Source organism: Mesocricetus auratus, unplaced genomic scaffold (assembly GCF_017639785.1).
Source record: "Mesocricetus auratus isolate SY011 unplaced genomic scaffold, BCM_Maur_2.0 contig_9182_pilon_subseq_1:51004_obj, whole genome shotgun sequence".
NCBI lineage: Eukaryota > Metazoa > Chordata > Mammalia > Rodentia > Cricetidae > Mesocricetus > Mesocricetus auratus.
Window position 1 is genome coordinate 16,553 of NW_024429801.1, and position 24,399 is coordinate 40,951.

At 39.6% G+C, this 24,399-nt stretch overlaps 1 protein-coding gene across 7 annotated transcripts in view; it reads right to left on the bottom strand.

Annotated features, from left to right (window-relative positions):
- Positions 1 to 24,399, bottom strand: part of LOC121132747 (A-kinase anchor protein 9-like) — a 46,272-nt gene that overhangs the window by 16,109 nt on the left and 5,764 nt on the right. For 2 of the 7 annotated variants that reach the window (XM_040740859.1, XM_040740860.1), the window contains exons 2-7: positions 24,059 to 24,287; positions 7,616 to 8,129; positions 5,517 to 5,596; positions 4,229 to 4,361; positions 3,261 to 3,367; positions 261 to 372 (exon numbers count right to left, since the gene is read on the bottom strand). In XM_040740859.1, coding sequence (XP_040596793.1) covers positions 261 to 372; positions 3,261 to 3,367; positions 4,229 to 4,361; positions 5,517 to 5,596; positions 7,616 to 8,129; positions 24,059 to 24,274 — 1,162 coding nt within the window. In that variant the 5' untranslated portion in view covers positions 24,275 to 24,287. Of the gene's footprint in view, positions 1 to 260; positions 373 to 3,260; positions 3,368 to 4,228; positions 4,362 to 5,516; positions 5,597 to 7,615; positions 8,130 to 10,409; positions 10,590 to 14,779; positions 15,278 to 23,644; positions 23,886 to 24,058; positions 24,288 to 24,399 lie in introns of those variants that run through there. The other 5 variants (XM_040740856.1, XM_040740855.1, XM_040740858.1 and 2 more) reach the window with 5 other exon arrangements.

Consider the following 24,399-nt stretch of genomic DNA (forward strand, 5'->3'; position numbering starts at 1 on the left):
CCACAGAGTTTTTTGTTTGCTTTATTTTTTTTTTTTTGGTTTTTCAAGACAGGGTTTCTCTGTATTGCTTTGGAGGTTGTCCTGGAACTTGCTCTGCAGACCAGGCTGGCCTCAAAGTCACAGAGATCTGCCTGCCTCTGCCTCCCGAGTGCTGGGTTAAAGGCGTGCACCACCACTGCCCAACCACAGGTTTTAAGGAAAGCACTTTTTTAAACATTGGCTATAAAAGTGCTGTAACATGGTCTACACTTAAAATTTACCAATGCTCTCTAAACCAGCCTGAGAGCAAACCGACAAAATCCCTGATTCCTCTTCTGCCACATTTTCCTCTGCAAACTCAAGTTTCGCACCATCTGTTTGCTGTCTGTGAATCTATTGAAAACAGAAGAATGATGACATGAAGGTCCAATCAGGGACATTGAAATCTATATTAAAAGTATTAAAGAACTTCACATTAAGTGTGATTTTTTTAATCACCTACACTTGTTTTGAAAAGGGAAAATAAAGCTAGGTAAGTAAAGTACATATAAATTACAAGGAAAAGAGTTTTAAGAGACTATTTTAATTGGTCACTACTCTAATAGGTGTCCTCTACCACACGCCTACCTCCTGAATGCTTCTTATTACCTTGTGTGTTTGTGTGAGCACACGCATGTTTCTGCATATACAATTAATATGGGGTGCATGGACATGGAAGTCAGAGGTCAACAGCAAATGTTTTCTCTTTCAGTTTCTCAACACACTTGGAACTTTTATATTAGGCTAGCCTGGTTGGCCAGCAAGCCCCAGGGATCCTCCAGTCCCTTCCTCTCTCAAAGTGGGATTATGGGATTTGCCACATTGCTATGAGTTTGGAGGGATTAAACTCAGGTCCACTTCTTGCACAGCAAGCACTATACTGAGCCTTTCTCCATCTTCTGACGACACTGAAACAGGGGAATCTTACCTCTCACTTCTAGGGGAAATAATAAAAAACACCAGATAATACAATTTACAGCCTAATATTTTATATCTTTACTGAATTCATTCATAAATACCTACTGAGCCTATACCATGTGCAATCCAAGTGCTGTGCTAACAAGAATGAATAAGCACAGAATTCTCTGACTTGAAAGTTTGGAGTCTTCAACTTTGAAGACACTGCATGGAAGACCTCAGCCTCCCTGGGAGCAGAAAGGGGATGAGAGTGGGGGTTGGTGAGGGGCAGCAGAGGAGGGAATGGAGGGGAAACTGGGGTTTGACATGTAAAACAAGACGGTTTCTAATTTAAAGAAAAAATTGTATATATACAAAAAAAAATATTTGGAGTCTGTGGAAGAGGTAGATCAATAAACAATTATAATACAATGAAAAGTAATGTGATACAAACATATGCTTAACAGAGAGCTTTGAAACATGAAAGAGAGAAGACTATCCAGGCACATGCGCTAAAAGAAACTTAGAGAACATACGAAAAAAAATGTCAAAGCCTAGGAAGGCAAGAGAAGATGACATAAGGAAGTGACGTTTAAACCAACAGTAACAAGAAACAGGAACAAGTAAGAAAGACTTGAGGAGGATGGGTACCACTAGAAAAGGAAAATCATTCAACTAAGCCCAGGAGTGAGAGTTTCAGTTCCTCTGGCTGAGATGCTGGTGTAGTGTTGTTATGACCTGATAAGCAAGGACTTGGCGTTGGCTGTGTCTTAATTGTGGTAGCATATAAACTGTGTTACTTTTGTTTGTGCTGCATTTGTTTAACCCTGTGAAGCTGTGTTACTGTGTCTGTCTAAAACCCCTTGTGGTCCTAATAAAGAGCTGAATGGCCAATAGCAAAGTAGGAGCAAGGATAGGAGGGTGTGGCAGGCAGAGTGTAATCAGAAGGAGAACTGAGGAGGTGGAGCAGCAGGAGGTCCAGGAGAGGAGGACATCAGGGCTCAGCAGCCCATCCACCCTGCCACCACAGCCAGGAAGCTGCAGGATAAGAAGGAAAGTATGACACAGCAGAAGTAAGAAGGATAAAAGCCCAGAGGAAAATGCAGAAGGGCAAAAACAGTCAACGTAAGGCCAGGGCCTCATCACTAAGAATACATCTGAGTCTGTGATGGTGGCTGTCCAAAAGCCAGAAGAGTAAAAGAGCAAAAGCCTCACACAAGGCACAGATAACTGGCAGTGAAAAACTCACTCATTACTCAATGTGCAGAGGAGAGTGTAGAGAGAGTGCTAGATGTCTGTCTTTAGAATGGTCTGCTTATGAGCTTTTCTCTTGGCAGTAATTGAGAAACCTAGCAAAGAGCTCTCTATGCCAATACAGACCTCTCCATGTGCTAGCATGGGCAACATTGCTGCATAGAAAAGCACTAAGGTCTAGTCCATGAGAACACTTGTGGAGGCTGCTTATCTGCACTTGATAGAAAAGTTTGGACTCCTAGATGCAAATGTGCACTGTTGGTACACAATTTGAACGTGTTATTACACTCATACTGAGGACATGTGCACCTGCTTCCTTTGGGACTCTGGCCCTGCATCATTTCCAGTCCTTCCAAGGATGCCTTTGCCTGTGCTTTTGCTGTGATGGAACCTAGCCCTATATACAACTAAAAATCTTGATCAATTATCTAAAACTTTTAACAGAACTGAAGGCCAAAAACTATCTCAAATTAATGAAGATGTCTTTTGTCATATTTTTCTACAACTTGTAAATTAGAATATACAATTAGAAATTCAACAGTGTGTGTTTTAGTTCTGTGACGTGGCTATTAAGTTATATTATGCTGTACATGTCATCTTACCTGATTTTTAAGAACACATTATAAACTAACTATAGCAGAAGAAAACTTACAGAGATGATACTATGTAATAATACTGAGTTATGTGCAAAATAACTAATCATCTTCTTTAAAATTTAAGATAGACCCATTGCCTTAATTTCTTAAGATATGTAACAGGCTGAGGGTATTGTTCACTGATAGAGTGCCTTTGTGGGGGCTTCAGTGATGTCTCAGAGGTTAAGAACACAGGCTGCTCTTCCAGAGGCAAAATATCTACACAATTAAATACAATTGTCTCATTTGCTTAATATTTGACATTCATGTACACTTCATCATGACTCAGAGAGATACACATTACTCAACCTCTCCAAATTTTTTCAGCTGACAAATATAAATGTTCTAAGAGAAACATATAAATGTTTACTATATTTCTACTAGCCTTTTCTATATTCACTTATTTTAGAATTTCTTGACTAACAGAACAGCAGTTAATAAAATAAATGCAAATACCATATTTTCTACCTCACAAAACTTGCTTAACTGCATCTGCAGTGTCACAAACTTGTTGTGTTCATCTGTGACTTTACTCAGAAGGTTTTGAATGGCTTCTTGAAACTCTGGATGAGAAAAAGCAATTACAATCATTTTTCTTCACTGTATAAGTTTACCTTTATACAATTATGATTTACCTAATTACAACTCTAGAAAGCCATCTGGAAGTAATAAAACCACATATATCTAGTAATCAATTTTTTTAAATCATAACTATGAAATAAGTGGTATGACATTAACTTGAAAACGTCATCCCAATATACATTCTGTAGCTACTTATTGGGGGGTTGTTCATTACCTATATAAATAAATATACTGCGAACATACAACTATGTAGGAACACCAAGAAATTCAAGTTGGAATTTGTTGAGTACAAAAAAACCCTAAAACCACGAATGAATAATGTTATGTCTTTCTTTGTTTAGCCATGGGAGGCCTGGAATTGCTATGCAGACCCTACAGCCTAGAACTCACAGGGATCCACCTTCCTAGCTCCGAGCTTGCTCCACCACACCAGGCAGAGGATATTTCTTACTGTAGCTCACTCCTCAATGGTTTTGTCATTCACTCTAAAATTATAAACCATTAATTTAAACTTAGTAAACTCAATAATTTCTTTAAGATTTTAAAAGGAGCTACAGTTAGAACCGTTAACGGAAAGAAGTAGAATGAAGAAATAAGTGGGAATACAGACATAGATGTGAAAGAGACAAAGAAAATAAGGACGTCTCAATTATGTGCATTGTATGATTGTTACACTAGGAAGAATGAAAGTGTACATTAATTTACATAAATAAATTTCATCTCTAAAGATAAGATACTAAGATAGAAAATTTATCTCTAATTAAGTCGTGATTAAAACTAAGTTTATAAGCAATTGACTTACGCCAAGAGAATAGTGTTTAACAGTATGGTAAGGTTTTTACCTTCAACTTTGTATCTATATTCTTGCAAGGTCACCCTTGAAATTGCATGGTATACAAAAGAATTCACTTTCTCTTCTATGTTCATTTCACAGTTTAAAGGACAACAGTGTTCATCAAGAAAAGCTTGCATACTCTGTTAACAAAAGTGAATTATTTCAAAATAAAATTTTGATTTCTTCTAAATACTATTAAAACATCATTAACCTAAAGGCAAAGATCAAAAGAATATGAATGGAATCTTAATTCCGTCTTCTTCCACATATGAATTCAATCTGCAAAATAACCATGTTTCTCTTTGACATGAAATTATTCTTTTATCAGGAAAAATCTGATAATCTTAATACACAAAATGATGTCATTTTCTGTTTCCTGTTAAAATTGTATATATCAATAAGTGTTGGTGTTTACACTCTAGCATGGCTCCTACTTCTATTCTCTAATTTGAAAATATCTCATGACTGTATCAACTATCCTGGAACAAACACAAGAAGGGGAGAAGTTCAAAATTGACAATTAGAGAGGTCTGCAAAATGAAAATCTATCAAGGAGAGATTATACTAGTGGCCTTTCTATAATATGCAAGCATGTTTTTGTGATCTGTATAAATACAAAGTTAAAGATATCCAGCACAATGTTCTGCAGAGTAACTGATAACCCCACTACCATTTAAAATTACATTTCATGTTCTGTGATTTGATAATACATCTAAGTTAGTTTTACCTTTGTCTCTCACACCTGGAAATAACCATCATGATTTGAAAGATTTAAAAGCCAGTTATTTATTGCTACTCTTTCTTGCACTTTTTAAAGTTAAACCACACTGTCAGTTAGTGATTGCACATATTAACTTCTCAGCACAGCCACAAAGGTACCATTTTATCCCACGGCACCATCAATGAACAAACTGTGTCCCAGAAAGGTTAACTATCACCTCTCTGACAAGAGCAATGCTTATGCCATCTGCTCTTCTGGAGATGCAACTGATCTGAGTTTCTTTGTCCTTTTCCTGTTCTGACAGAGATTGAATCCAAGACCTTAAACATAACAGGCAAGCAATGATTCACCAAGTCACATCCCTAGCACTGATTACTTTTGTTCCCAAATGGCTATCAGAAAAAAAGCCAAGTGTTCATTTAAATCTTAGAACTCAGGAATGCTTTTTCAGTACAGTTCTATGTATAAGGGATTTAGGGAAATCCACATGGGTGGATGATTCTGCTCAGTGAATCAGCAGCAATTTAAACCTTGGCACCTCTAGTCCAAAACCACTTTTAAAGTAACATTTTACCTTTGAAACAGAGCAGCACTCCTCAGACAATGCCTTTTGAAGTCGTCCAATGAGCACCTGTATAGGCTCTTTGTCTTCACCTAGCAGAAGATATAGCATATATGAGCCATTCACTGTACATGTGTAAGCAATACTGTCAGAGTTAATTAATCCAACTGCAAGCTTCCCTAAAACAAGACACATTTTAATTTCTTCCAATTTCTTCTATTGTGCAATGTACTGTCTCAAAGAGTGTACAGCAGCGACTTACACTCAAACACAAGAAATACATCTATATTGTTATCCATGAAATACATCAATGCAAACCTCAAATAAAACTTCCACTAATGAGTCTTCACTTTTTTGCATAAGGACATAGTTCAGTGGTAGGGTGCATTGACTAGTATGTGCAAGCCCTGGGTTTCAGCCTAGTGCCACAAAAATCAATCAATCAATTAATAAATTAATTAAAACTTTTTAAAATGCAGTCCATTCTCTTCTCCTCTTTTCAGAAACAGTCATCAATACGCACTAAACTGCTTTATTACCTACTAATACAATAATCAACTGTTAATAGAAAACACTGGACAGGCTATCTGAAGACCATATCAACACAAACAATGCATGCAAATCCAAGTAAAATCTTACCAAATTGATAAACCAAAGAAGTCTTGAAATGAAAACCTGGCATCCTTCTTTAAGTGACTCTTGAAATCTGACTTATTTCAGTGCAGAAATTCTACTGGAGACTTCAAAAGTACCCCATTCCTAATGGTAAATACCTAAACAAGAGAAAGGCAATATACAGTAACCCAACACCCAACATCAAACTGAGTGGAGAGAAACTCAAAGCAATCCAACTGAAATCAGGGACAAGACAAGGCTGTGCACTCTTGCCATATTCATTGAACACAGCACTGGAAGTTCTAGCTATAGCAAGAAGACAACAAAAGGAGATCAAAGAGATACATTGAAAAGAAGTAGTCAAAATCTCGCTATTTGTTAATTATATTATAGTATACATAAATGATCCCAAAAATGTCTAACATAGCATTTCTACAAGTGATAAACAGGATCCAACATTAACTTAAAAAAACAAACCATCAGTAGACATCATATATACAGATGACAAACGGGCTGAGAAGGAAATCAGAGAAACATCACCCTTCATAGTAGTCACAAATAACAGAAAATTATCTTTGTTGTGACTCTAACCAAACAAGTGAAAGGCCTGTATGACAAAAACTTCAGGTCTTTAAAGAAAGAAATTTAAGAAGATATCAGAAAATGGAAAGATCTCCAAGCTCTTGGACAGGTAGGTCAGCATAGTAGAAATGGCAATCCTACCAAAAGTAATCTCCAGATTCAGTGCAATCCCGATCAAAATCCCAGCACAGTTCTTCACAGACTCACAGAAAGGAAAACACTCAACTTCATATAGAAAAACAGAAAACCCAGGATAGCCAAAACTATCCTGTACAATAAAGGATCATCGGGAGCATCACCATCCCTGACTTCAAGCTCTACTATAGAGCTATAGTAATGAGAACAGCTTGGTATTGGCATAAAAACAGACAGGTGGACCAATGGAATCGAATAGAAGAGCGCGATATCAACCCACACACCTATGATCACCTGATGTTTGACAAAGAAGCTAAAAATATAAAATGGAAAAAAGAAGACATATGGTGCTGGAGTAACTGGCAGTCAACATATAGAAGAATGCAAATAGATCCATATCAATCACCATGCACAAAACTGAAGTCCAAATGGATCAAAGACGTCGATATAAATCCATCCTCACTGAACATCAAAGAAGAGAAAGGGGGAACTACTTTTGAATGCATAGGCACAGGCGACCACTTCCTAAGTAGAAAACCATTAGCACAAATCCTGAGAGCAACAATTACTAAATGGGACTTCCTGAACTGAGAAGCTTCTGTAAAGCAAAGAACACCATCAACAAGACAAAAACAGCTCCCTACAGAATGAGAAAAGATCTTCACCAACCCTCCATCTGACAGAGGACTGATCTCCAAAGATCTCAATAAACTAGAAATCAAACATCATGTTCAATACGTCTAGTTGCTCTTTTTACTCTTTATACATATTGCACATACCTAGTGTAGTACGTGCATATGATGCCAAGATAGTTTCCATTTCACCTTCATGGTGGGATTTAAGATCCTCCATCTTAGATGTGTGTCTTATTAATTCTTCCTTCATGTGCATTATTTCTCTTCCATACATTTCATCTAGCTCCACTTGGAGGTGATCTACTTTCCTCCTTGTTTCTCTCTCTGTGCTCTGCTCTTTGCCAGTGTCTGTATGGTTATCTTTGTAATCTTTCTTCTGGAGTTCTTCTACTCTCCCCTTGAACTCTTCAATTTCTAAAATGTAGTGTTTCTCTTTCTCGTTACAATTGGCTAGCTCCAGTTTTAAGCTTTGGGTCTCTTGGTCCTTTTCTCTAATCTGTTCTTTTAAATCTCCTACTAACTTATCAGCAGTTTCTAACTCATTCTGCAGGGCAGCAGATTTATTTCCTTCTTCTTTTATTGTTTCCTGTAAATCTTCAATGATGGCTTGTTTTTCTAATTCTTGGATGTTGTTATTTTCTAATTTCTTATCTTGTTCCTTCAGAAGGAAAAAAAAGAAAAGTAGAATGATTTCTGATAACTTTGTCGCTTAACTTTATTAACAAAAGGCAGATGGAAGTCACATTTTTACATCTTTCTAAAAGAAGTAACTGGTGTGCCCATCCCTCAATCATCCCCATGGTAAGGCTTGTGTACCTAGACACTTAGGAACAAACAAGAGTTCTAGAGCAGCTCAAACCTTCTTAGGAAAAAATACAGAATTACATTTGCTGTGATTAAAAATTTTAATTAATATAGGTGTGAACCATCTGGGAGAACAGGAAAGAATATGATAATAATATATTGTATGAAAAATTTTAAAATAATAAAGATGTAATGAATTTTTAATTTAAAACTATACACCCTGATTTGCTTAGCAGGTATGAGTTCCAGGGTTCTAATCCCAGCACTGCCAAGAAAAATGAAGAAAAGAAGGAAGAGAAAAGACTGGCGGGCTGATGAGATGGCTCTGATGACCTGAGTTCACTCCCCAGACAAGTAAATAATGGTAATAATTAAAATCTTTGCTAACCCATTATATCTTCACTTTAAAAGTTAACTGATTAATATCCCAATTATTTCATCTTTTGGCACCTAAATATACTATTAATCACTCTCAGACTACTCCAAGAAATAGATTTATAAGTAAGTTGTGGTTATTCCCACGAAAGCTATTTTGTGCAGTTCCCATTTAGGGTCAATTACACAACTGTAGGTAACAGCTCAACCCAGACGACCACACCAAGCACAGGCATATCACAAACATATCAAAGCACCAATTGGAGCACAGGCTCAGGCAGAGTTTTGGATATGTTATTCCGTTTTCTCTGTGGGCAAAGACTTCAGATATAAATACTAAGCATGAAATAAAATCTCCAGAAATGTCCAAAGGCAGGTGAATTATATCACAAAGGTCCTTGACAAACAGAACTCAAAGAGATTCTGAGTGAATGTATAACACATGGAAAGAAAAAATGTCAAAGCTCAGACAGAAGAAAGCCCTCTGAAAGAAGCACTGAGAGTACCTGTCTAAGTACAGTCCATGGAAAAACACCAAAGTGCCTTCAGCCTTTGACAATTATGGTCCCTCTAGAAAAATTATACACTGAGCCAGGCCTACATGTAGATAGTCACAGCACTCAAGAGGCAGCAGGATCTTCTAAACATACTCAATATAAACACTCGATTAAGAAAAAAAAACAATGTTGGAAATCGTGGTGAAGGGGACTGAAGAACTGCAGCGCATAGGCATAAACTGCACTACAATATGATGCATCTCAGTCCATCCGAGTCTATCGCCACAACGTCTGATTGCTAACACCCTCTCATCTTATCACTAATAACGTCCTAACCAGTGTTTGTATTTTTAGGTTCATGTGTCCATGGAAAGAAGATAAGATGCAAAGGACCTGAAATGTACAGTTACCCATGAAGGTTAATGGTTGTCAACTGAAAATCTTATAATTGAATTTTTAAACATCATCTCGAACTTGGAACAACGTCATTGATGTCTGTTCATGTTCAGGACACACATAACACATAAAATGAATTTTATGAGCCTACAGCTTTAATCAGATTGTGCTTTTGATTTGCTATGGATAGTAACATATTTTTATATAGAAAATCGCAATGTGGTGCAAGAGCTCTGCCCTGTCCCAAGCCATTTGAATCCAATTCTTGTGTGGAAGTACAGCAGCCAGCAACAAATCACTTTTACATTTTGATTTCTCACTTGAAAATAAGTGAGAGCAAAGCTTTTAGGATGAGTTGCTCTTAGAATTTAAAATTACAAACTATATGATACATAATGCCATCCCCTATCCAAAAGAAACTTAATAGCTAAAGGTTTCCAAGAAGTAGAAATTAACTTGCATAAACAGTCAACTGTATTTAAATTTTGTAATAGATCTACAGAATTTTACATTGTGACAAAAGCATTTTCACAATTTAAGTCTCATAGCTAAAATAGATGGGAAAACTACAGAGGGGACAAGGTAGATATTTGAGTTACAAATTTAGCTTCTACTGAGGACTTCAGGTAACATATGCATACCACATTAAGGTATACATTAGTGGGCAGTATTATCTTAACAACTATATTGGTGTGACATATACAGTTAGTATGAGATTCTTAATTGCTTTTGAAACAAATAAATTCCATAGTCAAAGATTTGACTTAATTATAAAAGTTTCTGATTCCCATGCATAATACACATGAATAAGAAAAATACTAAGCTGTAACAAGCTAGCTGACATCTATCTTTTCTATTTCATATACTTTAATTTTCTCTTGTAAAAAGGTAATTTCAGTTTTTAATTCCTCCTCCTTTTTCTGATAATCCAACAACAAATGGTTTTGCTCCTCCAGCTGCTGATGTAGAGCATGGACCTGCTGCTTCACGAGAACCAGCTCCTCAGCAGTGGTACTGTGGGTGCTGCTCTGCAATGTCTCACTGACCTGTAAGTTGAAAATAGAAAGAAACTTCAACCTACTGAACACTCAATGACTGTTCATGAACAGACATCTGGAGTCTTATTCTGCTGACACTGGCACTCTGTGACCGGTCTTCACTTCAGGACTTTGAGATCTACTGATGCTATGACTGGACTGACAGACTGAGACACCAAACTATCTTCTAAATGATATTTCAGAGAAAGCAGTTCTAGTGAGGGAACTAGGACCGAGGTCACAATGCCAAGAGAAGTGGTCAGGAACATACTGTTGCATCCTGGATACTTTTCAGACACTAGTTCCAATCTCTTTCAAAGTCTTGATTATATTTCTGTCCCTAAATTCTGTAGGACACCTGCGTACTTCCAGTGAACTCTCAGGCTTAAGATACTTCAAGTTGTTTTGTGATACTTGCTGTAAAACTCTGATCAATGCAACCAGACACTGTGAAAGTCAGCGTACTTCTGCTGAATGATAAAACACCACTGCCAAGAACAAGTTGGTGAGGAGGGTCTTTATTTCCTTATGTTTCCATCATCAAAGGAAGTCAATCCAAGAACTCAAATAGATCAGGAACCTGGAAGCAGGAGCTGTCTTAGACGCTATGGAGGATTGCTGCTTGGTGGCTTCCTCCTCATGGTTTGCTCAACCTACTTTCTTAGAGAAAACAGGACCACCTCCCTAGATTGGCACTACTCATAATGGGCTGAGCCCTCTCTCACCAATCACTATTTAAGAAAATGCCTCACCTGAAGCTGGACTCGCTGGGGTTGAGGTGAACTAAAAAAAAATCAGTGGCCCTATTATATACAGATGATGAAGTGACTGAGAAAGAAATCAGAGAAACATCACCCTTTACAATAGCCAAAAACAGCATCAAATATCTGGGGATAATGTTAACCAAGGAAGTGAAAGACCTGTATATCAAGAACTTTGTGTCCTTAAAGAAAGAAATCAAAGAAGATACCAGAAAATGGAAAGATCTCCCATGCTCTTGGATTGGTAGGATCAACATAATAAAAATGGCAATCTTGCCAAAAGCAGTCTACAGATTCAATGCAATCCCTATCAAAATTCCATCACAATTCTTCAAGGACCTGGAAAGAACATTAATCAACTTTATATAGAAAAACAAAAGGCCCAAGATAGCCAAAACAACCCTATACAATAAAGGAACTTCAGGAGGCATCACCATACCTGACTTCAAGCTCTATTATAGAGCTATAGTCCTGAAAACTGCTTGGTATTGGCACAAAAATAGGCAGGTAGACCAATGGAACCGAATCGAAAGCCCTAATTTTAACCCACACACCTATGAACACTTGATTTTTTACAAAGAAGCTAAAACTGTACAATGGAAAAAAGAAAGCATCTTCAACAAATGGTGCTGGCATAACTGGGTACTGGTATGCAGAAGACTGCAGATAGATCCATGTTTATCGCCTTGTACAAAACTTAAGTCCAAATGGATCAAAGATCTCAACATCAATCCAGCCACACTGAAACTTTTAGGAGAGAAAGTGGGAGATACTCTTCAACGACTTGGTACCACTTCCTAAACATAACACCAGTGGCACAGGCACTGAGATCGACAATTAACAAATGGGACCTTCTGAAACTAAAAAGCTTCTGTAAGGCAAAGGACACAGTCAAAAAGACAAAAAGGCAGGCCACAGAATGGGAAAAGATATTCACTAGCCCTATATCTGACAGAGGGCTAATCTCCAAAATTTACAAAGAACTCAAGAAACAAGTCTCCAAAACACCAAAGGATCCAATGAAAAGGTGGGGTACAGAACTAAATAGAGAATTCTCAATAGAGGAGGCTAAAATGGCCAAGAGACACTTAAGAAAGTGCTCAACATCCTTAGCCATCAGGGAAATGCAAATCAAAACAACTCTGAGATACCATTTTACTCCTGTCAGAATGGCTAAAATCAAAAACACCGAAGACAATTTATGCTGGAGAGGATGTGGAGAGAGGGGAACACTCCTCCACTGCTGGTGGGAGTGCCGACTCATACAGCCTCTTTGGAAATCAGTATGGAAATTCCTCAGGAAAATGGAAATTAATCTACCACTGGACCCAGCAATTCCACTCTTAGGCATATATCCAAATGAGGCAAATTCATACAACAAGGGCATCTGCTCCACTATGTTCATAGCAGCATTATTTGTAATAGCCAGAAACTGGAAGCAACCTAGATGCCCCTCAACTGAAGAGTGGATAGAGAAAATGTGGTACATTTACACAATGGAGTATTACTCAGCAGAAAAAAAAACAATGGAATCTTGAAATTCACAGGTAAATGGATAGCACTGGAAGAAACCATCCTGAGTGAGGTAACCCAGTCGCAAAAAGACAAACATGGTATGTACTCACTAATATATGGATTTTAGACATGGATCAGGATAGTGCCAGTCTGCACTTCCACTGATAGAGAGTCTGGGAAACAGGAAAGAACCTAAAAGATATGCACATATGCATAGTACCCAAGAGAAGAGGATGGAGACAAGATCCTCTGAATGGATGGGGAACATGGCGGCGAGGGGTGAGGGGGAGTGGGAGCTGGGAAGAAGAGAGGGGTTGAAGAGGAAGAGAGTTGGTCATGGGGGATCAGGAAGTTGAGTGGGTGGGGGTAGAATAGGGGGAAGAGAGAATCATAGGATAGAAGACAGATCAGGCACCAGAGTGACCTCGAGCGATCAAAAGGGATAACACCAATTGGCAAGCTAAGCAATAGTGGAGAGACCACCTCGAATGCCCATTCCTGATAATGAACTTGATGTCTATAACCATCCCGGAGCCTTCATCCTGTGACTGATGGAAGCAGAGGAAAACACACAATTAATCACTGAACTGAACCCAAGGAACCCAGTGACAGAGAGAGAGGAGTGATGAGCAAATTGGCAAAGATTGGGCTGGCAAAACCAGCAGAGACAGCTGATCTGAACAGGGGAGAGCTCTTGGACCCCAGACCGACAGTGGGGAGGCCAGCATGGGACTGATATGGACCCCCCAAATGTGAGTGTCAGCGAGAAGGCCTGGGCAACCTATGGGGCCCTGAGTTGTGGATCAGTGTCTATCCCTGGAATACAAACAGTCATCGTGTGCCTATAGCACAAAGAGGGATGCTCTCTCAGCCTGGACTCTTAGGGGAGTGCCTGGACCCTACCCTGAGTAAAATGACAGACTCTAGATATCCCCTATGTGGAAGGATTTGGCAATAGGGTGGGGGGGGAAGGAGAGTGCTGGAGGAGGGAGGGAGAGGGAACTGGGATTGACATGTAAAACAAGCTATTTAAAATTAAAATAAAAAATGATTAAAAAGAAAGAAAGAAAATGCCTCACAGGCCAATCTTATGGAGGCATTTTCTCAAGTGAGCTTCCCTTCATTCAGATCACTTTAGGTTATAATACTAGCCAGGTTAGATTCCCAAGTAAACAAAGTAAATGAAAGGTGTAGAGTATATCCAGTTACCATTTACAACCTAACTAAAACCATGCCAGGACTGCAAAGTTCCAATACTACTACAGAGTGATGCCTGCAAAAATCCATTCAGGCCACCTTGGTATGATTTTGAAGACTTACAAAAAATATGGAGTTTCATACGAAAAATAGTAGGAAACCACTCATGAAAATAAGATAGATTCTTGGTTATGCTGTGACGTGGTAGCAGCAAAAGCCTTTAATCCCAGGACTCAGAGGCAGGAACAGCTGGATCCCTATGAGGAGGCCAGCCTAGTCTACATAGTGAGTTTCCAGAAAAGGCTTGAAAGCTACACAGAGAAACTCTTTCTCAAACAAACAAATATTGTTTACTAATATCAACACAGATTTACCAGTGTTTTCAATATCTTAAAGTAGTACACTAAAGTACTTTTTTTCTACACAAAAAAGCAGCAAATGGCTCCATAGTAAGTTTTGATTTGTCCTAAAACTTGAAAAAGTATATGATTCATTGCTTGAAAACCAATAAATGGCCCTACGTTGGTGGTGCACACACCTTTAATAGAAGCACTGGAGAGATAGAGGCAGTCAGAGCCCTCTGAGTTCGAGACCATCCTGGTCTATGAGAGCTAGTTCCAGGACAGCCTTAAAAGCCACCGAGAAACCCTGTCTCAAAAAATCAAACAAACAAAAAAAAAACCAAGCAAACAAACCAATATACCTTGCAGTACTCATAATACTTACGTGCTGTAATTGAATTTGTGATTTCTGCTTTCTTTCAGTCAATTGGAAAAATTCGTTAATCATTTCATCTGTCTCTTTTCTTGATTGCTGCAAATGAGCAGTTAGCCGAGTAATGATGCTGTCTCGTTGTTTTCTGGCAGCTTCAAATTCATATAGCTAAGAGAAGCCAGTAAAGACTGTAAATATTAGCTTTTGGATATTTTTTCCACACTGAGATAATCTGCCATGAAAGCTACTGGCCTGTCCAAATCAGTTCTAATTCAAAACTGACTTTGAAAACATATATCTGCATTAAGGAAGGAAGAGAATATAATTGGGTTGACTTTTTCATGTTTTCTTATAGAAGAAGCGTCTTTATACTTTGTAGTGCCCCGATTAATTCAGGGCAACAGCAACAGACACGATTAACCCAGCTTGATTCTGAAGAGGCTGGAATGAAGCATGCTGTCATTTTTATCAGTGTCCCTCTTCATCTTGACCTCTCTGCGTAGAAGATGTGACTGTCACCAGTGAGATGACTTACAAGGTCTTGTTGATAGTCCTCATGGGCTTAAGTCATACTTTTTGTGGTACACCAACTTCTCTCAGACTGATGACAAAAAGACACCTGTCTTACAGGAGTGGATTCACTTTAGCTACCTGACACAGTAAAATTTTGAAAGTTCAAATATTGCAGCTGTGTTTCTGCGATCCTCATTTTAAATGGGCTTCATGTTGCTATCTATGTACAAGAACAAAAATTATGAAACGGCCTAGATTGCCATTACAAAGGCCCCTGTGTAATGAGCACACACACACTACCATTCACATGTATACAAACCAAAGCCACAGGAGGTGAGCACACCCTCTGAAGCACTTCTGTCCCCCAGGTGGCCCTCATTCCTTCCAGTTGTTGAGTTAGTTCTTCAGTCTCATGCTGTTTCCCAGCCAAATCATTTTCAGTCATCTCAACGCAGGTCTGACTACACTGAGCTCCTTGTTCATAATGAGACTATCATGTCCAAATTCTTTTTCCTAAATCAATCCACGGTTTTTATAATTCAGTATTAGCAACGTTCCTCAGGCAGAGAGAGAAAAATTAAAATTCCCCAGCAAAGTCCATTTTAAAACATTTCTACCTCCTGCAAGTTCATTAATACAGAAATGTTTGTTAGTAATGAGACAGACACCTTAGCAGCATAAACAGGATTTCTGCACTACAAAAAGGAGATAACTGTTCTTTGCTAAGTATTAAGAAACAGATACAAGTGCATGCAGGAGACCTTTGTTAATAAGCTGGGCACCTTTACACAGTATATAATATTGGTATCATACATAGTTTAAATCCTACATATACTTAATAAATTTGTAGGCTCCCATGCATTTGTCAGAAAACAGAAGCCATTTAACTGAAATAACTTATTATGATCTTAAACTGAATGTAATTTACCTGACAACAGTATTTCACTGAGCATTGGGACTGCAAATCCAGCTACACTCACAGGCCTGCTAGCCCTAGGTAGCACATTACTCATCAAAAAGGTATAGTAATGTGAATCAATCCTCAAACACCTGAGTGCTTACAATGCAGCTTCTCTTCCATTCACCACTAATTTCTTCGCACTCCTTTTCCATACAAACGATATTTGGACAGGCTACGGACTGTTATGGCTTTCAGTGTATGGACGTGAGGTCAGAGTTCAATGTCAGGTGTCTTTCTCAGTCACTCTCCATCCTAATATTTTGAGATGGGGAGCTGAAGCATGAACGTGGGACTTACTGGTTGAGCTGGACTGACTGAGCCAAAGACACAGGAATCCTGTGTTGACTTTCCCAGTGCTGTGACTACAGAAACCACCAATCACACCTGGCTTTAACACAGGTGCTGAGGAAGCAAACCCAGGATCCCATTCTTCAACAGCAAGTACTTCAGAGCTGCACCATCTCCCCACCCACTGAAAAGGCTTTGTCATTGCCTCTTTGGCTTCCCTCTCCTCTGCACCTGTCTGCAGTTCTCTAAGATGAAAGAAACATCACGTTGATAGCCCAGCCAACAGGCACAATGAAGTAGCCCCCAGTGGAAGACTCCTCAGTACACTCTTCATTCTCGTGTTTTGTAATCACAACTGCTTTCTGGCTGCCAAACAGGCATGTGAAAAGCCAAATCCCAGTTGTTTAATCATAGAAGTATTTGTGCCAACCTAAAGAGCTTCCATAAATGCTTTAGCGCCACACTTGGCAATGGTGCCCAAACAGGTTAGGATGTTAACCTTGGTCAAAGCAATGCCCATGTCCACCAAATTCAGAGAACTGAAGGCTGGGAATGAGTCAAGACTTTACCACAGTTCAAACTGGAAAAAACAGCCAGGATCTGATTACACTAACCAAGGAATCAGAAGCATTAGAGACCAGCTAGTGAAAGAAACATCCCTGTTGGGATAGGACAGAAATGACGATCAATCATGTAAAATTGGCAATTGCTCAAAGGTCTCCATCTCATGCTATGCAGCATTCACTCTCTCAGGCATACAGAAAGGGCCTGTAGAAGTACAAAGGAATATACTTGCTTTATTAACATGCAGCAACCTTCTTTATCCTTTCTGATCGACTCTGGTATAAAGTGCATTCACCAGATAAGAGTACACCTACCTGTGTTGATTTTTAAGCTTCCTCTTACCTGGTATGTGCACTCTGATACATTCACTTTTCCTCTACTGTGAATTTGCAATTGAGATGTATTTCCCTCAGACAACAAACAATTGTCTCTTCTTTATTTTTTTAGCCAGGCAATTTTGTCATTTATTAGGAAAGTGGAGGCTATTTACAATTACTACTATTATTGACAACACTTTGCTATTTCCTATGAGTCCATTGTTTTCTGGTTTTAAGTTTTCTTGGTTTGGTTTGATTTTCCCCACCCCTACCCTCCAAAACAATATTAGGGGTTTGTTCATTTTCAGAACAAGACAGAAATGGTTTTTACCTAGTTTTCCAGTATTCATGTACTTTCCGTGATTACTTACTCTTTTAAACCACCAAAGTATGATTTCTCTAAACTTTATCACTCCTAAATAAGATACTATCCTAAGTATCATTTTTCCGAAAGTATTTTCAGAACTTGATTCTAAAGTAATCACTCAAAGAGTAATGATACCCTTTGATGTTACAATGCTTTTACAGATTATAAAGCACTCAATTAAAAACATTTACTGGAGGCTAGAGAAATGACTCAGCAGATAAGAGCACTAGCTGCTCTTGTCAAAGAAGGGTTCAGGACCCCTATAGGGACCCACAAGCAGCTCTAACTCCACTGATGCTCTCTTCTGGCCTCCATGGGCACTGCATTTATGGGAAGCAAGCATAAAACGCCATAGCCAAAATATCCATGCATATAAAATTATAAGGTAAAAATTAAACATTTTGCTTTATCCCAAATTTTAGGCACAAGGTAATTGGCATTCAAAGCTCCTCTCAAGTGTGAAGTAAGAAATAGATGAAAGAAATAAATCCTAATTCTTCTAATTTCTGTTTTACTGTCCAACACACACACACACACACACACAACTCTAACATAAAACACAGAGAGTTTATAAATACTATCACTGTAATTCCTCATCTATTCCTACAGAAACACTATTTAACATTCAAGATCAAGTTCTGTAATGGTCTTCCCAAGAAGTAGTGACTGCTGGCAGGCAAAGAAATATGCTTGTCTCTTAGTCTAAAATCCTGTAGCTATGGTTCCAAACTCAGGAGGCTCTGCTCACTTGGTTAGTTAGTTAGTTAATTACTTAGTTAGTTAGTTGGTTGGTAGTTACAGGACTACTTCGGGTACCATCCTCAGGATGACTGCTCATCTGCCTTGAGACAAGGTCTCTCACTGAGTTGGTGAGACTAGGTGCCCACTGATCCCCAGGAACCCTTCTATCTGTCTCCATAGAACAGGGATTATGAGTGTAGCCACCACTCTCAGCATTTTAATGGGAACTCTAGGAACTGAACTCAGGTCTCCAGCCCATGATGTTCTTTTCTAAATCTAAAGATTCCTGTGACACAATCCCTCCATATGACAATTAAGTACACATTGTATATTAAAATCTGGCACCAAGAATAAACAGACCAGCTGGGTGGTGATGCATGGCTTTAATTCCAGCACTAAGGAGGCAGAGGCAAGTGGACCTCTGTGAGTTCAAGGTCAGCATGGTATACAGAGCAAGGTCCCGCTTAGCCAGGGACACACAAAGAAACACTGTCTCAAAAAGACCAACCTCCTGCTACAAACTGAAAGATCACACGGTAATTATACAGCCATCAATCATATCATTAGACAACACAGGATAATTAATAATTCTTCCATTGGATTAAACCAATACCAAAGATGTAGTTGGTGTTATAGTCTTACGAATAAAAGTGTCTGTTTCTTGCTATAGATTCTTCCTGTAGATTATTCCTTTCTGTAACAGCCTTGGATTTACTTCTCACAGTTTAAGACTATCTAGTAATTTACTGGGAACAGTTTCTCCCATGAAGTTCAGGTTAACTGATTACATTCCTTAGCTTGGTGTGAGGCCAGTTTCCCACAATCAGCTCCTTGTTTCCTTCTCCATAGTAGTTACAGAAATCTGCCTTCCTGTGATTGTCCTCAGCAACAGGCACTTGGTCAGTGTTTAGGGCCCAGGCAAAGCATTCCATCTAAGACATTCCCAGATATCCAAAGACATAGAATTACTACATGTGCAAAGCTGAAGATTCATAACTGCCTTGATGGATAGAAAAAATAAGCATGTCCTGGTTCTACCTCACAGAAAGATAGAGAAGTGATAACCTAAAGTCACCCTGCAGTAAAAGATTCTCAAACTTGTTGTTTCATTAACTCAAGATTTTAGCTCAGAGATTTACTGCTCCCTCCTGTTTCCTCTGAGAAGATAAAGACAAAGGGAATCAGCCCCTTTGCTCATCCTCAGGGAAAAGTAAACTTTCCTGAATGCCTGTGCCACCACTAAGGCCAGAGCACTGGAAGGTGCCAGGTTTTGTTTCTTGTGCGAATAAACATAGACCCACTCCCTAAGCAACTAGTTCTAAATGGGTCTCCAAAAAGTTTTACTTTATTGCTTTGTGTGTAAATATTAACTGACTTGCTGATCCTGAGAAACTCAAGACTCATATTGTGTTACAAAACAATTACTGATACAAACATGTATATATTTGTACCCCCAAGAACTGGGGAGAAAAAGAGGAAGAGGAGGAAGAGGAAGGGGAAGAGGAGGAGACATAGATTGAAACATAATGCTGTAAGTAGATTCTTTTTTCCCTCACATTTTAGTTCCTTCAGTTAATTGTGGCGACTTTTTTGAAGCCTGAGTGAGGATTTTAGAAGCTGACCTAAAGCTTTCAATAACTCGACTCCCAAAAGAATAACAGAATGATTACCCAGTCATGGTAGTGCATACCTTTAATGCCAGCACTTGGGAGAAAGAGGCAGGTGGGTCTCTGTGAGGATGTCTGGGACTACATAGAGAGATTCTTGTCTCAAAAAAGAAAAACAACATGATTAACAATGATTTTGCATTCAAAATGATAAATACAGCAAAGAATACAAATATCAATATACTATAAAGTTAAAAAAATTCATCTTGAAACCAAATTCCATGCCAGAGTTGCCATAGTACAAACAGTGTTTTGAAAATTGCAAGGCACACAAAGGTATGGGAGAGTATGGCCTGTCCATAAGTAAAATTGTGGTTGATAGAGAGAAATTGTTCTTGATTATGGATATAGCAGCCACAAACTTAAAATCGGTTCTGTTCAATGCTATGTGTCAAATAAATAAAGGAAATAATGCTAAAGTAATTTAACAGCAAAAGCCCTGAGTAAAACATCACTGGGGGAATGCAACCACAGTACAGGGAAGAACCAGCAAATTCAAGTTACAACTTTCACATCTATCCAGACAACTCTGAAGCTCTGACTATGCTGGAACTTACTTTATAGGCCAGGTTAGCCTGGAACCCACAGAGATCTTCCTGCCTCTGCCTCTCTAGTGCTGGGATTAGAGGCCTGGGCCATTAGGTCCAGTCAGCAAGTGACTTTAAACACTGAACCATCTCAACAGTCCCTCACCATTTCTTTTCAAAAGTTAAACATTTTGTACATCAAAGAATACTATCAAGATAAAGAACAGGATAATATTTACTGATTTCATATCTAAGAATATAGTTGATTTTTGTTATGCAGACTCTTTCTTTCATGAACTCACCTCCTTAATAAAATTTATTTGCTAGTCCCTAAATCAATTTTTGTGACATCTACTAGGTCATTTGAGGTCATGAGCAGAATTTGGAAAATGTAGAGTGAACACAAGGTAGATAACACTACATGACACAGAACAGGGCAACATTTCCTTTCTTGTTGCTCACAATGTAAATTCAGTATCCTTCTAGAGTACATAGTGGCACGTTTTGGCACTTGTTACTGGTAATTTCACTGTTTACAAATGACCTCTAGCATAAAGTTGAAGTGCCGCCTCTTATATCTAAGAACAACAAGGTTGCGATGTGCCATATGAGGACAGGTGAGGTAGTGAAGTTTGGCTCAGGCATGGTCTCTAGTGTGTGTGTGCATGTGTATGCTTCTGTTTCAAGTCCTCTTACTCAATACACACATGTGAACCACACTAATGATTTAACAATCTATCCTACATAAGGAGACTTGAAACATAAATTCACATAAAAGACTGTGTAACAACTGCTGTTTTAATTATATGTTTAACTTATTTATTAATTTGTATGTGCATGACATGGGGGAACATGCACAACATGTCAAATGTGAGATTACACTGATAATATGGGGGAATTGATTACTTTTCCTGTTTCCATGCGCTCTGGGAATTGAACTCAGGTCACCATGCTTCTGCGGAAAGTGCCTTTACCCACTAACCCTTCTTGCCAGCCTTCTACCAACTATTTAACAAAATGGGACCAGTATCTCACAGGAATCTAGACCTGATTTCCTTAGGAAAAATGGTTCAGTGTATAGTAATTCATCATTGGGATAACTTTACAGAATACAGCTGCGGCATGTAAGTAAAGCTCTCTCTATGTGAAGCACAAACGCTTGTTCTACAGTGGATATATGGATTTCAGGGAGCTGATCATTGCATGCAAAAGCAACCACTTTGTAAACAGAGCCATCATACCAGCATGAATTTCCCTTTTCATATAATTTATTTTCTATGAAACAAATACCACCACTACTTAAATTTGAATTCTCATATAATCACATCGAAGAAAACCAAAACTAAGACCTCGAGCCTTCAAAACACCTTTCTGGGTAAATTGTTTCCTAAATTGCTCCACTGACAATTTTCATTTATATAGAACACAAAAATGATCATTGTAGAAGCAGCTCCTCATGTATACATTATAGTACATGTTATGAAATGATTTACACCAACTTAAATCCAGTACAAGAATCATCCTTTTCTGAAGCCAGCTTGGATTATACATTGAGCTCAAGGCTATCCTGCACTATGGTCTAAGACGGCTAAAAAGGCAAGAAGGGGAGGCAGGAGTAAGGACAGGAAAAATACTGTCTAATCAAAGTATGTTTGCAAAGGGATGCACACTCCATCTTCAATTCCTTCGATGCACAGAAGGTGCTCACTTTCTCAGATTGCACAATGGTAAGCAAAGCTGGGCTTCTAAAGATGCTGATTCCCCTGTCCCTCCATTTATACATAGAATGCTATACACACATTCAAAACTAGACCCTACATAGAGGGTGCTTATGGGAAAGTCAGCTAAACATATTCTAGAGATACAAAGTTAGCTCCTGCACATATTCTGTAACAAACCAATCCTGAGCATGTACCACCGTATCTCTGCAGTATCCCTTCATTCGTTACTGACCTGCTCTCCTCTGTTAATGTGAGAGAAGAAAAAAGGAAATAGATGTCTTACTTAGGGTGACTATTGCTATGATGAAACACCGTGACCAAAGCAACTTGGAAAGGCTTTATTTGGCTTCTATTCCCATATCACAGTCATCATCAAAGGAAGTCAGGACAAACTCACACAGGGCAGGAACCTGAAGGAGGAGCTGGAGCAGGGTCCTTGGTGCTGCTCACTGGCTTGCTCCACATGGAGTGCTCCACCTTAAACAGCCCAGGACAACAGCCCAAAGGGCACCGCCCACAATGGGCTGGGCTCACCCCAATCAATCTCTAAGAACAACTTGCCATGGGCTTGCCTATAGCCAGAACTTAAGGAGACATTTTTTCAATTGAGGCTCCCTCCTCTTGGATGACTGTAGCTTGTGTCAACTTGACACAAAGCCAACATCTACAATAGGACAAAAACAGTTTAAAACATAATTTAATTGACCCCACCTATGAAAACATAATTATCTCCAAGGTAACTGCATTTTAGGAAGAAAGGAAGGCAAAACTAAGCTCAAAGACCAGGAAGAAATCATTACATTCAATTCACGTGTGAAATATTCATTCAGCCCAATGAAAGACACCTATATAGAATTCTGGATGGTTTACAGGTCTTGCCATACACACCTGCCCACATAAAACTGAACTCACCAAATGCATAACAAATGCATTAACAGCAATTCGACAGGTGCTGTTTAATTTATAGAATATTCGGTGTTCAGAAGTTCCATTCCACATACTACAAAAGATCACGTGCCATGGCAAAGACCTTCTACACAAATATACAAGAGAAGAGGAGGACTAGAAGGAGGAGGAGGAGGAGGAGGAGGAGGAGGAGGAGGAAGAACCCCTTCTAAAAACGCCCCCACAGCCAAGTTCACAGCTGGCACTTGTGGCACACTCAAGCCACTCCGCTGGGGAGGCAGCTGTCACAGGCCAATCACACTCACCCAAGAATGCCAGCCTGACACCTCAGTGCAACAGGCTGGTGATCAGAGCACGGTGTCCCTCGGAGTAAAGAAATCCCTAAACCCGAACTCAGAAAGCTCAAAGCTCCCTATAGAAAGTGAAAGGGCGGAGGCTGCAACGCAATTCCGTGGCAGTTTCTGGGGAGGGGGGCTGAGAGGGTTTTGTGTGGCACCCAGGAGAAAGGAGACTGGTGGTGCAGGCATCAGGTCTCCTGCTCGCAGCCAGAAGGGGCTGCTCTCTCCAGACCAAGACCCAGCCCTGCGGCCCCGCCTCCCGTCCCGCCCCGCCTCCCGTCCCGCCTCGCCTCCGCCCCGCCTCCCGTCCCGCCTGCCTCCCGCCCCGCCTCCCGTCCCGCCCCGCCCCCGAACACCGCCTCCAGGCTGCTGAGCTCCCACCTTTGCTCTTGCATATTCAATCTTCCTCCTTCTCTCCTCCTCCTCCATTGCTTCTGCGGGCTGGCTAAGCCTCCACACTTCTACAATTGCTCTTCCATATTCAATCTTCCTCTGTCTCTCCTCATCCTCCATCGCGTCTGCCGCCCCGCTAAGCCGCCACGCTGCTGCAATAGCTCTTCCATATTCAATCTTCCTCCTTCTCTCCTCGTCCTCCATAGTGCCTGCAGGCCTGGCAGGGACAGGGTGGAGAGGAAGGATCTGTTCAGACACTAGGGGACCATCTTAGTCCCCATGTTCACACTGGGAGGGGGGGGGGAGCAGCAGTTGGCAAAGCTGCCCCC